Below are 13,435 nucleotides of genomic sequence, written 5' to 3' on the forward strand. Positions count from 1 at the left end.
GACCCGCCCTACTCTGCTTCTGATTGGCTAGTAGTCCCTACCTAGGTACTGTGCATGTGTAACTAACTATAAAGATCTAATAGAAGTGAGATGCTTCACTAAAACGGAGCATTGAACACACAGGGTGAAAAGAGGAGCTGCTGCAGTGTGCAGCACTACAACGATATTACAACCTAAAACCTAAATAAAATGACAAACCTGAAAATGAGCATAACGTGACCTCTTTAACATTTTATTGTTAATTTTCTCGTTGCCGTCTCTGCTGGATCTCTGTTAATAAATCTGTATGAACTCTTGATGATGTTCTTCAAAGTTAATTCAATAAAACGTATATAGTGATTTATTCTTTAATCTTCACAGTATCACACACACAGCCGGAAGGTTACATCATTTATTCCAAAAACATTTAAATTTATAATGTGATTCGGTCTTTAGGAGGATGGAAGGATGGAACTCAAACTTTGGAGGAAATTAAAAAGGGAGTTGATCAAAGACTTGTTTGATTAGATAAGATAAGTTGATTAGAATATGGTTTATTAAAAACAGAGTATTTCAATTTAAAAAGTGAAGTTACAAGTTTGATTCATTAGTTTATCTGCAACCCAAATCATCATCCTCACTAAAAGACAAGAGAAAATCTGCGCTGGAATCTGGATTTTAGAAAATAAAATAAATCTACAGTTCACTCCTGAGAACAGAGGAAACCTTAAGAGCATCGCAGTGCTGAGCGCTGGACTGATAATAAAGTGTATGTAAAGGAGCAGTCTGACATTTAGTACAATCTGTGTGTCCAGTTCAGAGTTTAGCACATGAAATGTTCACCCACGCAGATCATCACTCACTCTGTCGCTTTTGGTTTTGAGCTTTTTGTCCTTCAGTGCCAGTTTAGATTTTTATGTTTTTACAATCTTTTTAGGTTTGTTTGTTTTAGGTGATTTTTATTCAGTTTGACATTTTTAAGTCTGTCCTTGTTTTTCAGTGGTTTTTTGTTTCCTTTCTGGTGGACAAACTATGTAATGGAGCTTCTAAATGAGCTCAAACTTGTTTTTGACATTTACACATATTGATCAGACAAAATATTATATTCTATATTGATACAGATAAATCTGTTAAATTTTTTAAATTCCCCGTTCAGTTGTTGTTGTTTGCAGACACCAGAACCATGATTTATGTTTGTACCTGTTCTCATGTTGGTTTCTTGTGATGTTGTTCCTCACCGCTCAACTGTTCAGCACTGGTGAGCAGATGAGGGAGGAATCTGAACAATAACAGTAAAAACTCGCTGTGGTTTGAAACGGTGGAGTTTTGGGGGCCTTAGAGTCACAGCTGCCTGTGAACACTGCTGAGTTTAGATGTTGAAAGCTCAGTTAGCTGCAACTCACATAGAGCTAAACACACAGGGACTCCAAGATACAGACTAAAAGTTTTTAGCGAACATCTCTGGTGTCACGCAAAGCATTGAAATGAAGTTTGCATCACACTTTAATAAGCAAACCAAAAAGTTAAGGTGAAGGAAGCTCAAAAGACCGAAACCAAACAAAGAAAAAAGACAGTACTGAAATCGGATTCTGATATTTGAGTATATGATTTTAAAATCCGTTATATTCTTCTTTTTTTCAAAAACATATAACATGAACAAAGATTATCCCTAACTTGCGTTATATAGTTATGAGACCTCACCAAGATGACATAATGCAGTTCAAAATTAAACTTTTGTTATCGTTATTAATAGTACTTTGAACAGAAATAAAGCTGATCATGTCAGCTGATCGCTGTGCTTTGTGGCGGATATGTGGAGTTCCAAACGTGTGATTGCAACAGGGGAGCTGCAGAGCGCCCTCTGGTGGACAAACAATGAAACGACAACACTCGTAACATGATGGATCTACACTTAGCTCATACTAGTCAATAAATCGACACTCCAATTTATCAGTTGGGCTCTACTGCATACCTTTAAAAAGATTCTCAAAACCAAAAACCAACTGTTCCCCCAAAGAAATAAAAGAGCAATATCCCTCTTTATATTACGATTTAGAAAGCATAATAAAAATGGTGATTACCGGGTCTGTTGAAATATTTTATAAGATGGATTTCCCCATCATCAGTGTTTTATTTGCTGTTTTATTTCTGGGCCATGAACAAGCCTAAAACCTAATCTCAGCTGGATGATTTTTGTGAAGTAAAGTAAAACTTAAGGTTGATTGGAAGAAAGAAGATTCTTCCAAAAAGTGTCAGGAGGATTTGGAAAATGATCAGCAGTAAAGTACAATATGTGATCTGTAGTTGATGGGCTAAAAGTTACGCGTGTGCCTATTTGGTCCCTTAAAACGCTTCTGAACCACAACAACATCGTCTCTGCAGCCGAACAAGGTCTGACGTCGTCACTCACACAGTCCAGGATCACTTGCAGTCGCAGAGCAGCGCAGCGCCTCGCAGGGTCCAGTGCTCCGCCGGCTGCACGCTCCTCAGCTGCAGAGAGAAGATGAAGTTCAGGTCGGTCCGACGCGGTTTCTTATAGACCGGACACGAGTACAGGCTGACCGCCGCCGCAGGCCGCTTACTGTCCGCCATGCTGGCTGAGCTGACGGCGTAGACGTGGACCACGGGGAGGGGAGTGAAGAGGACCTGAGGGGAGACAGCAGTGACGTTCAGCATCAACATTATACTTTAGTTACTTGTGATTTAATTTATTTATCTTTTCATTTATTTAATCCTGCTTTCTTTTCAGTTTATTATTTTAATATATATATTTTTATATGAATTTATTATATATATATATATATATATATAAATAATTTCTTTGGTGTATTTAATTTTTCTTTTTTAATTAATTAATTGTTTTTATTTTGTAATGCATTATTATAATTTATTAATGTAGAAACAGACTAACCTTGGGCGGGGCCTCAGTGAGTTTGGCGCTGCGCCGGTCCCATCCCGCCCCGTCCAGAAAGAGCCCGTAGATGTAGACTCCGCCCACATCCTCTGGGGGCGGAGCCGACACGTCCTCCCTCATCATCTTGGTGACATCGTTGCTAAGGGTGACGGTATCCAAGGCCCAGCCCCTGGACAGGTTGGAGCGGGTCGTCTCCTGGCGCATGGCGGTCAGAAAACCCTTTGAGAAAGACACACACGTAAAGATGATTGGACGGGACTGAGGCCTCATCTTCCTTGCGTGGCGCTGTCTGAACCGACCTGTGGGTTGAAGAAGCCGGTGAGCCAGAACTGGTTCGGTCGACCGGTGCTGATCCAGCCGCTGAGCTGCTGGTTCCTCTCCAGCAGCTCACTGAACCAGAAGCCCAGCGTCGCCGACGGCCAGCTGAGCCGCAGCCACAGGCGAGGGATCCGAGCGTCGAACATGCAGTCGAGGGCGTCGCGCAGGTCCTCCGACATGATGATGGTGCCTGCAGACACAGACAGAGACACGTAACCTTACTGTTGTCTCGTTGTTGACATTTTGTGTCGTCTGCTGTAACTGACCGTCAATGGCCAGTCTGAGGTCGGTGAGCGTGCTCCGTACGGTCTTGATGACTCGCTGCATGCGGTCCACTTCCTGTCGCAGGAAGATGTTCATTGGCTGAAGTGGACCCATCTTCTGCAGTTGACCTTTGACCTTCAAAACACAGTTACTCAGTATTTTGTGTGTCCATGTGATTATATTGCTTGATTATGAAAGATAACGCTTGTCAGACAGAAAAAGTATAAATTTGTATTGTTCCATGTTGATGTGATTCTGGAGAAATCCAGAACCAGGACGGATGCCGCGAGAGCGAACAGCGACACAGCCAGCAAATAACTAATGTTAGCTAAGTTGTGGGTTTCTGTCACTACAGATACGTCGCAGCAGCAGTACAGGAAGTCCTGGACACAGAAATCATGGCTGAAATAGTCACAAACCATCTACCAGCCAAGGATGGTAAATGGTTTGTACTTGTATAGAGCTTTTCTAGTCTTTTCAGCCAATCGAAGTGCTATTATTATTTGATTGATTTTAGTCAAAATGATCAGTTGATAATAATAATGTTGATGTAGGGCTGGACAATAACTATCGCGATATCTTTTCTTCCAATAACAATATAACAAATGTTCCATAAATATTCAAGAAATGTTTGATTAAACCCAAAAGAAATAACGATATGATAGTTATCGGGATGATTATCGATATGGAAAGATTTGAAACTTTTTATCGTGATTTGGCCAAATCGTCCAGCCCTATGTTGATGATGACAAACTTCGGTACACACGGTATAACTTTTCATCCAGATGAGCCTAAAGGTTTTCACCAACATAAAAATTAAAAGTGCAAAATTGTAAAACAAGATCAAATGTAGAGAAGGGATATTTTGATACATACATTTGATTTTTAAATGACCAGTCTGCTCTTTAGGGTCTACAGATAAATCATTTCACTTTAGAACATTTCAACATGGCAGCCTGCAGAGCGGCATGCAGCGGAAAGGGCAGGCGGCATGAAGTGGCAGGTATCTCTTTCAGCTGATTAACAGCAGCAGGTGGTGGAAATGCTGTGGTAAAATTTTATTTCACCTTTTTACAGAGTCAGAAGACAACCTTTTCTATTCAAGCCAAGTAAAACCTGTGTTAGTCTGTATTGTGGCGGCTCCAGCCCACCTGGCCTGAGCCCAGTCGGGTTTTGGAGCTCGCCCATCCAGCACCAAACACACACCTCATGGGGAACGTAGTCAGGCGGTAGCTTCTCCAGCATCTCACTGGCCAGCCTCTGCACGCTGGCCTCTCTGGTCTCCCCGGCCCCACCTCCGCTGTCCTTCGGTTGGATGTTGATGATGGTGCTGAGCGTCTCAATGGCCAGGTTGGTCTGGTAGGTGATGTCAGCGTTGGGGTGGAGCCCGAAAACCTACCAATAAAACAGGTTTAAGCTTGTGTCTCGGCTTGGACCGTCCGGCCTTTATGTTTTAAAGCTGCCGTGTGTGTGAGCGTGCTCTGACCTCAGGTGAGTCCACCAGCGGCAGGGCCTCGATGTGCTGCAGGACATCCTGGACCGTCTTGGCCTTGCCGGGGATGCTGTAGCCCTTATAGAAACAGAACTTGTCGCTGAAGGTGTTCTCGCTGAACCAGACTTGAGTGAAGGTGTTGAGGAGACGTTTGTCCAGGTCGTCTGTCACCCGGCCACCATACTGGACCTCACCTGGGTTTGACATGAAGAAACAGGGTCAGGGGGAGGCTTTTAAAGAAATGATCTAATACATGAATGAGCTCGTGATGTGAGGAGTTCCAGCGAGGAAGTCCGAGGTTGTAATGGGATGAAACTTAATCTGTTTCAGGAGTTTGTCATCTTGTAGAATAAAAAGAGGTCTAACCCAGCATGTAGCGCAGGCAGCTCCAGTTGACTCCTCTCTTTGAATCCAGGTCGTCCAGGTGGTTCTGCACAAACTGCATGCTGGAGGTAAAATCAGCCTGGTTGAACTCGTAGGGGATGTTCCAGCCGAGAGGACCGAACTTCCGACGCTCCTAACAGAAGGACAAAGGAAGGAAAAAACAACTATTAAGAAATGTTATTTCCAGACTAATATTATTCAGTTCTCTGATCGATTTCCTTCCCGCCAACAAGCCTGATTTCAGTTCATTTCTATGAGACCAATCTTATAGACTCTCTCTGTAAAAAGGATGTGAATGTGGTGGTTTCCTGCTTGCAAACAGACCTGCACAGTGGTGTGGAGGAAGGCCACAGCGTACAGCAGAGGCTTCCACTGAGGAAGGTTGCTGATCTCTAACTGATCCTGAGTGACGCCATTAAAAGTCCTCTTCAGACCGGCTTTCATCCCTGATGAAGACAAATGGATGTACAGATATAATTACAGAGACGGGGAGAACTTATCTAGCATCTCACCAGATTATACAATTACATATATGGGAGGGTTAATTTAATAAATTAATGAATGTATCAATCAATCAATTAGCCATGATAAATCCAACCGTAAAGAGCACCAGAAGCCTAATATATCAAAAAATCAATCTATTAAGGAGCAGGAGGAAATCTCATGAAGCTGAGGATGAACATAAAGGTCAATAAACAAAGGAGCTAACCAGAGTTAAGAAAGGAGTTTCTCACCAAGAGGAGGTTCATTGGTGAACTTGATGGAGGACTGAAGGAAGGTGATGGGGAACCTGTTCAAACACACACAGTGAAGTTATAGATGTCCAGTCTGGACTGTGTGAATCCACAGACACGACTTCTGGTTTAAGCTAAAAAGACTTCACTTAAGAATGCACTTTTCATATCCACCTAAAAACAGGATCATGTTGGACTGAGTTAGTTCAACTTATTGATCTATTGCCTATCACTGCAGCCTCTAGAGGACGCCAGCAGGCCACCCTCTCATCACTTACCTGGGATGCACGTCGGTTGTCAGCCACACCCGGAAACCTTTGTGGACGCTCTCTGGTGTTGCTACGGTGACCGTCTCCAGCAGCTCGTCCAGGAAGTCCAGTCCCAGGTGGCAGTTCTGGAGGAGGAGCCAGCCGCCGTCCGTCATGCTGTTGGCCAATAGCCTGCGAGCGTGAACCTCTTGGCCCTGCCCCATGGAAATGGGACGGCACGGCGTCCCCTGCAGGCAGAGAACAGGACTGTTCATCTGTACATCCCTCCGTTCTCATGCTCACATCCATTTTCACCACAACACTCATTCATCATTTATTTTATATCCAAGGTTTGTTGTTTGTTATCCTTTTTTTAACAAAAGACATGCAGGTTTTTTAAAAGCGGCATTTCAGTCTGAACTGATTTTTAGGCTGACAGTAAGAGAAAATTTCAATGATTATTATCTGGTTTGTAATGATCAGTATCGTTGACACATTCACAGGTTTGAAAACTGATTATAACGAGCTGTTAACCCTTTGCATTCGTTCATCCCAGTTGTTCACCTTGTTCTTGGCCAGTCTCTCTATGTTTTCAGTCGGGTCGGACCCCATCGACAGCAGACAGACCATCGGCGTCCTGCTGTCACTCTCTGCCAACATGGCGTCCAGGTCCAGAACCAAACCCTCAGCGTACTGTTGACCCAGAGACTCCGAGATGTAGCGACGCGCCTGGTCAACACACAAATACACACACACACTATTTCATAAACTCACACGCCTGATACGTTTAAATACATGCTCCAACTATAAGCATTGTATCACTGACTGATTTTGGTATCTGAAGTGTTCTGGTTTCCGTTTCTAAACGTTTCTAGTCCACGTAGTATTGACCCATCCAGTATGAGCAGGCTTTGGTTACATGCAGGTAAACAGTTCGTGTTGAGAGCAAAAGAGGCAGAACGCATTAGCCGAAATTCAATCAGCAGTTGTCTGATGATGATTTAGCTTTTTTCCAATCTTGAAACCCTAGAAACTCTCCTAACTGTCTTTTTAAAAATGAATCTGCATTCAAATCATCATCAGATGATAGCAGGTGGGTTCCAAGATTGCTAATCAGATTTTAAACAACGTCCGCTGCAGGGAAAACAAAGTCTTGGCCGGGATCTCCATCATCAGGATATCACTGGCTGCACCAGAAGCCCTGAAACATTGTCTGTTGCCCCCAGAGGCTAAACTGTAGTCAGACGATAGCTGATGGGTTCTGATATTAGGTTTGTCCTGCTGATATTTAAGTTGCAGCGTCAGACCTGAGCGGTGGTTCGGTCGGGACACCAGCTCCGGATGAGCAGAAGCTTCCGGAAGGTGTCAAGCTTTTCCTCGTACCCGTCGGGCAATGTGGCCTCCTCTGGCGCCGGATGGTCGAACCACGTCCTCCAGGCACGCTCGTTCTGGCTCACCTGGACACAAGGAAACATAAAGCCAGTAAGGTATGTGTTCCAGCTTCACCTGCTCTAATGTCAGGGGATTCGGGTTTACCTGGGTCAGGATCTGGAAGAATGGCGACAGCCTGGACAGCTGCACCAGGTTGAGCCAGGTCTGATCCAGAATCCACCGCCGTGGTTTGGATTCTACAGAGTTCAGATCCAGAGAGGCTCCGCCTACACACAAACAGCATTTTCTGTCAAATTATTTTGGTAAAATAAGAAAAGGATGGAGAGGAGGATTAGGAAGAGTTTGCGTGTGCAACCTTTGACGAAGGTGAGCACCTCGGGGTGCGAGATATTTCGAGCCTGCAGGTCGATCTTCAGAGCCAACAGCAGAGTGAACAGCAGTTTGTGTTCTTCATACAGACTCCTGGCTGTGTAACAGTACACCTGAGGAAGGTACTCAGTCAGTTACAGCTGCAGTGTACAGCTCGTCCAACCAAAATCTGAATCATAGCGTAGTCTTATAGACAGTTAGATTTTCCAGGACTAAGCAAGTAGGTCAGAATCTTTAGTTTGGACTAAAACCAGTGCTAGTGAGCACACCTGGTAGGTGAGGAAGTTGATGATGTTGTTGATACGTTTGGAGGTGAGCTGCGACTTGGCGGAGTGCTGCATGGACGAGTCGAAGAGCCCCAGGAACTGTCGCAAAGACGTCTGGTACATGACGTTGACCAGCGACATTTCCACGATCAGGAAGTACAGGATGCTCCCCCTGGTGGCCACCGGACGGTACTCCTCCCTGGCCTGGTTGATCTTCACCTCTGTCTCTGCTGCAACCGACAGCTTCTCACTCACCTGGAAGACGAGAAGATTGTTTTCTTCGTTAGTTTATGTTGTTTCAGCCGCCAGTTGTTCTGCAATGAAATGTGTCAATGCCACAAGCCAACAGACAGAGCGCAGTACCTCCTGAGCAGTGGTCTTGGTGACCCTTAAAACCTCAATCAGGGACTGGTCCTCCACCAGGGACCCCTGGGTGCTGGTCAGCCTAAACAGCAGACTGTCCTCCAGCTCCTGCATCTTCCTCTTGTTGGATGTCACTTCCTCTAAGAGCTTCACTCGCTCCGCCTCCAGCTCCTGTTGGGACCCACAGGGTGGACGATGTCAGCTTCATATTAATGTAGAAGTTGACTCTGAAAGTGTCTGTTCTGTATTTATCTGTATGAGTTGCTAACATAAATAATTCATAAGAATTTTAGTTAACTAGCCATCTATTGGCCCGGTGAAGTCACCTGTTTCTCCAGCAGTATGACCCGTCCCAGCAGCTGGTCCTCCAGGCCTCGCTGGGTGACGGTGAAGTCGACCACAGCCGTCCTGGCGCTGACCTCAGGGCTGTACGCCGGGTTTGCCAGCTTGGTGGTGATATAGAGCGTGAAGCCCTTCATCACATCCACCTCCTTATCGCCCACCTTCACCTTCAGGAAGAAACCACATTAACTAACTGATGATTGGAGAGATGTGACCAGACAGAATATGTTAAATGTGTTGCTTTATATTTTTATATTCATGTAGGGAAGAAAGTAAAGTCACAGAAGTCCTACTTTATAAGTTGATCCAGACTTAATGTAGTTTTTGTCCAGTATGTTGTCCAGGACAGGGTCCAGTTCCTCTCCTACGTCCTCCAGAAGCAGGGGGCGCCCCAGAGACAGACTGTCCTCCAGGTGGGAACGGAAATATTTATGGTTCAGAGACGTAACCTGAAACACAGAGGGGCACAACCAATAATCAAGAAAGCACTCAGATCGATTTTGACTTCCTGTTTCTTTGTCTTGTCTCTCCTTCTTTCTACACATGAAGCTTTATAACATTTATTTTTAAAAACCTGTAGCTGCTGGTCTCTCTCTTTGTTCTGGATCCAGGTCTTGCCCTGGCCCTGGGGGTCTATCAGCAGCGGGTATCGGGACGCCTTTGTCACCACGATGCCGTTCTGGATGGACAGGTCGTCGCTGGGTAAACCCTGCAGGTTCCACTCGCTCACTGTGGCGTTGTCCACCAGCAGACCAATCACGTTCAACTCCTGAAGCAGAGCAGGTGGATTTATTCGGTAAGTATGGTTTGTAAAGCATCACAATCTATTCAGTCAATACATTTCTAGATTATTATATGTACACATATATAGTATATGTATATAAACACAATATATTGGATTACACACACACACACACACACACACACACGTATATTTGTAAATTGTTTGTAGGAGTCTTTGTACTGTAACAGCTCACTTATTACATTCAGTATAATGTCCATGTACACAGTAACTCAACAGTTACAGGGTCTTGTCATAGTCACCACTCAAGAAGAAAAACGCAATTAGCAAACAAAATTAAAACAGGAGCAGATCAGAGAAGCTTCTTACTAAAATATATTTTCAGATATATATATGATCAATTATATTTATAAAAAACAGGAGAAATGAGCAATAAAGGCTTTTCTCTATTATAAGCCTGTTTAAAAATGAAGGTATATGTCTCTCTGCAGCATATTCCAGCAGTAAATTCACAAGGTTTGATTTACTTAAGTTTGCCACTGATGTTCTGTTTGCAGTCCTGTTCAGTAACATGACAACACAAACAAGATGAAATTGAATTTGGTGAAAAGTTCAGTTTGGTCTATGGAAGACATGATGAGTTCTGGATCCAGCAGCGCCGCTCTGTGGCCACTTATGAAGGGCAAACTGCTGAACCATGAAGTGTAGAAATGTTTCATGGATTTTGTGGCTCTGAAATTTTACATTCATACGATTATACTCCACACATGATGTTTAACCATTTTTCACCACTCCACCTACAAGTTTCAGTTTTGCTCAACACAACCTGCTTTAAAAGGTATTTAAACCTTAAAATAAAAATAGATTAACAAAAACCTTTCTGTGGGTGACACAGTTGGCAGGCATTCACGAAAAACTTTCACAATCACTGCGTTAAAGAGACATTAAGTGAAACAAAGCTGAATGAGCTGAAGCCTCAGCGAGCCGTGAAGTCTTACAGGATCGAAGGGGATGAGTTTCTCCTCCATCTCCTTCTGCCACAGCTCCAGCAGCAGGCTGCGGTACTCCTGGTTAAAGGGGCCGGCGTAGGACAGGAAGCCAGCGGACAGAAGCACGTCCCCGACCAGGTGCTTGATCTGAGTCTGGAACCCGGCGCTGCTGTTGGTCCAACGAACCTGAAACACAACAAGACCAGGAGGGGGAGGGACGGAGGGATGACTGAGGGCTGGATGAAAGGTTAGATGGACTGAAGGATGATGAAAGGGTAAGAAGCTGACCTTCTCTCCTCCCAGCCCGTCGATCAGAGCCGTAGCGTTGGCCATCTTGCGACGGCAGGCCTGAGCGTCGTCCTGCAGGTCCTGCTTCTCCTTCATGGCTGCATCATAAAGCGCCTGAAGTTCAGCACAACACGTATTTATACACTTAAATAAGTTACGTTTTAAAATTAACATGAACACTGTCACTAATGCAGGAAGAAAAGGCATGAACAAACAAAGTGTCTCTGATGAGTGTTTGACCTGCACTGCGTCCAGCTCCTGCTGTTTACTGTCCAGCTGCTCCTGAGCTTTAGAGAGTTCAGTCTGAGCGACCACCAGCCGAGCCTCCTGCAGGGCCAGGTTAGCCTGCACACACACACATTTAATTCATCGCTGCACAGTAACATATGTTGTCTTGTATAAAGCCTCAGTAAATACTTGACTCCTCCGTGTGTACCTTCAGAGGCAGCACCTCCTTGTTGATGGCGAAGAAGTCGGCCATGGCCTCAGTCCAGGAGCAGAGTCCCGCCACGTTGCCGCAGATCCTCTTGGCTGACTCCAGATTGTAGTCGTCCATCCCCAGGTAGGGAGCGAGCAGCTCCACCACCTCCTCTGTGATGGAGTCCTGCAGCACAAACACACAGTACGCAAGAGTGCAGTCAGTAGATACTAAGATCTTCTTTCAGCTATTGTAACTTCTGATGGATATTCTTTTATTTATAGACTAAACCTTAAATGGAATAATTGGAGAAATAAGTGTTGCTCCTTCCTGTACACTCCAAACAACTCAAATACAGATGGAGATATTTGGAGCGTAACTGAAGGATCGTGTCAGCACACCACATTAAAATATCCTGGAACAAAACCAACATCTTATCGTGAGACTGAAGGACACAGACAGTTCAGGGTTTTTCCAGCTCTAAACATATCAACAGGCAGCTCCACTAATCCACAGCTCAGCAGGCCTGTAGCACACAGACACACAGTGGTATAAAAGCAGGTGATGGCTGCAGTGTGATGAGCAGGGAGTTTCCCTCTGACACACACTGACACGCCGTGAACAGTGTGTGTGCTGTTGTGCATCTATCTTTGAACCAGTTTGAGTTTTAGACCTCGACTGTGAGCACATTTTGTCAAGTCGTCACTTCCTCATAGCGCAGTATGAAGGTTCATGAAACCTGGAATAACTGATGTTTGTGTCCACTTGGGACAAATCGTCACCGTTTAAATTTTTTCCAGCTCCAGCAGTTTCAGTCTTCTCTCTCTGTTTGCTCTGTGTTTGGTCTCCTCCAGCTTGGGGGCGTCAGTAGCTCAGTCTGTAAGGAACCGGAGGGTCTCCGGTTCGAATCCAGCTCGGACCAGAGATGCGGCGCGTGGAGGTGCCAGTTCACCTCCTGGGCACTGCCGAAGGAGGCCATGAACTGCTCGGGGCGCCGCACTGACTGGCAGCCACCTCACTCTGACATCTCTATGTGTGTTGCTATGGGTCGTGTTTGTGCATGTATTTCATATATACATCATCATATAATAACAGAGTTAGCTGTTTGCTGCTGAGCAGCTTGTGTACAGAGGCTTTTTGCAGCTTCTTCTTCTATGGAAACGAGGCTCTGAGAGTGAACCAGGACAAGAAAACTGCAGCCGGATAAATAAACAATTAGCTGAAAGAAGCTGCAGATTCATACAGTGTTATTATAAAAATGTTAAATGATAAAACTGATAAAGACAATTAAGTCCGATAGATGCACACTTTGACATGATTGTTTATTAAATCTACTGTAGATAAAAATACAGTCTCATAAATCCCAATAAATAGGATGTTGTCTCCTCTAATACTGCCCCCCCCAGGCATGTTTTTTTAAACAGCACATGAAGCTGAAATGAAGTAATACAGAAAAAAATGATGCAGAAAAACTAGTCCATGCATTTGTTACTTCTAGGCTGGATTACTGCAATTCCTTATTATCAGGCTGCTCGAAAAAGTCCATCAAGACTCTTCAGCTGATCCAGAATGCTGCAGCACGTGTTCTGACAGGAACCAGGAAAAGAGATCACATTTCTCCTGTTTTAGCTTCTTTGCATTGGCTTCCAGTAAAATCCAGAATAGAATTTAAAATCATTCTTCTTACCTACAAAGCTCTTAATGGTCAGGCACCATCTTATCTTAAAGAGCTCATAGTACCTTACTACCCCACCAGAGCACTGCGCTCCCAGAATGCAGGGTTACTTGTGGTTCCTAGAGTCTCCAAAAGTAGAATGGGAGCCAGAGCGTTCAGCTATCAAGCTCCTCTCCTGTGGAACCAGGTTCCAGTTTGGGTTCAGGAGGCAGACACCATCTCCACATTTAAGAGTAGGCTTAAGACTTTCCTCTTTGA

At 44.5% G+C, this 13,435-nt stretch overlaps 1 protein-coding gene across 1 annotated transcript in view; it reads right to left on the bottom strand.

Annotated features, from left to right (window-relative positions):
- Positions 1-333: 333 nt before the first annotated feature.
- The window catches only part of dnah5l (dynein, axonemal, heavy chain 5 like), a 41,944-nt gene continuing 28,842 nt past the window's right edge, over positions 334-13,435 (bottom strand). Inside the window, exons 56-78 of the mRNA XM_046044437.1 lie at positions 11,521-11,688; positions 11,325-11,429; positions 11,085-11,198; positions 10,806-10,982; positions 9,640-9,834; positions 9,359-9,514; positions 9,050-9,232; positions 8,724-8,894; positions 8,364-8,615; positions 8,081-8,207; positions 7,870-7,991; positions 7,641-7,790; positions 6,898-7,062; positions 6,364-6,581; positions 6,086-6,141; positions 5,676-5,797; positions 5,334-5,484; positions 4,962-5,161; positions 4,682-4,870; positions 3,478-3,610; positions 3,193-3,401; positions 2,891-3,112; positions 334-2,625 (exon numbers count right to left, since the gene is read on the bottom strand). Coding sequence (XP_045900393.1) covers positions 2,401-2,625; positions 2,891-3,112; positions 3,193-3,401; positions 3,478-3,610; positions 4,682-4,870; positions 4,962-5,161; positions 5,334-5,484; positions 5,676-5,797; positions 6,086-6,141; positions 6,364-6,581; positions 6,898-7,062; positions 7,641-7,790; positions 7,870-7,991; positions 8,081-8,207; positions 8,364-8,615; positions 8,724-8,894; positions 9,050-9,232; positions 9,359-9,514; positions 9,640-9,834; positions 10,806-10,982; positions 11,085-11,198; positions 11,325-11,429; positions 11,521-11,688 — 3,810 coding nt within the window. The 3' untranslated portion in view covers positions 334-2,400. The remainder of the gene's footprint in view (positions 2,626-2,890; positions 3,113-3,192; positions 3,402-3,477; positions 3,611-4,681; positions 4,871-4,961; positions 5,162-5,333; positions 5,485-5,675; positions 5,798-6,085; positions 6,142-6,363; positions 6,582-6,897; positions 7,063-7,640; positions 7,791-7,869; positions 7,992-8,080; positions 8,208-8,363; positions 8,616-8,723; positions 8,895-9,049; positions 9,233-9,358; positions 9,515-9,639; positions 9,835-10,805; positions 10,983-11,084; positions 11,199-11,324; positions 11,430-11,520; positions 11,689-13,435) is intronic.

The sequence above is a fragment of the Micropterus dolomieu genome, linkage group LG01, assembly GCF_021292245.1.
Source record: "Micropterus dolomieu isolate WLL.071019.BEF.003 ecotype Adirondacks linkage group LG01, ASM2129224v1, whole genome shotgun sequence".
Classification (NCBI taxonomy): Eukaryota; Metazoa; Chordata; class Actinopteri; order Centrarchiformes; family Centrarchidae; genus Micropterus; species Micropterus dolomieu.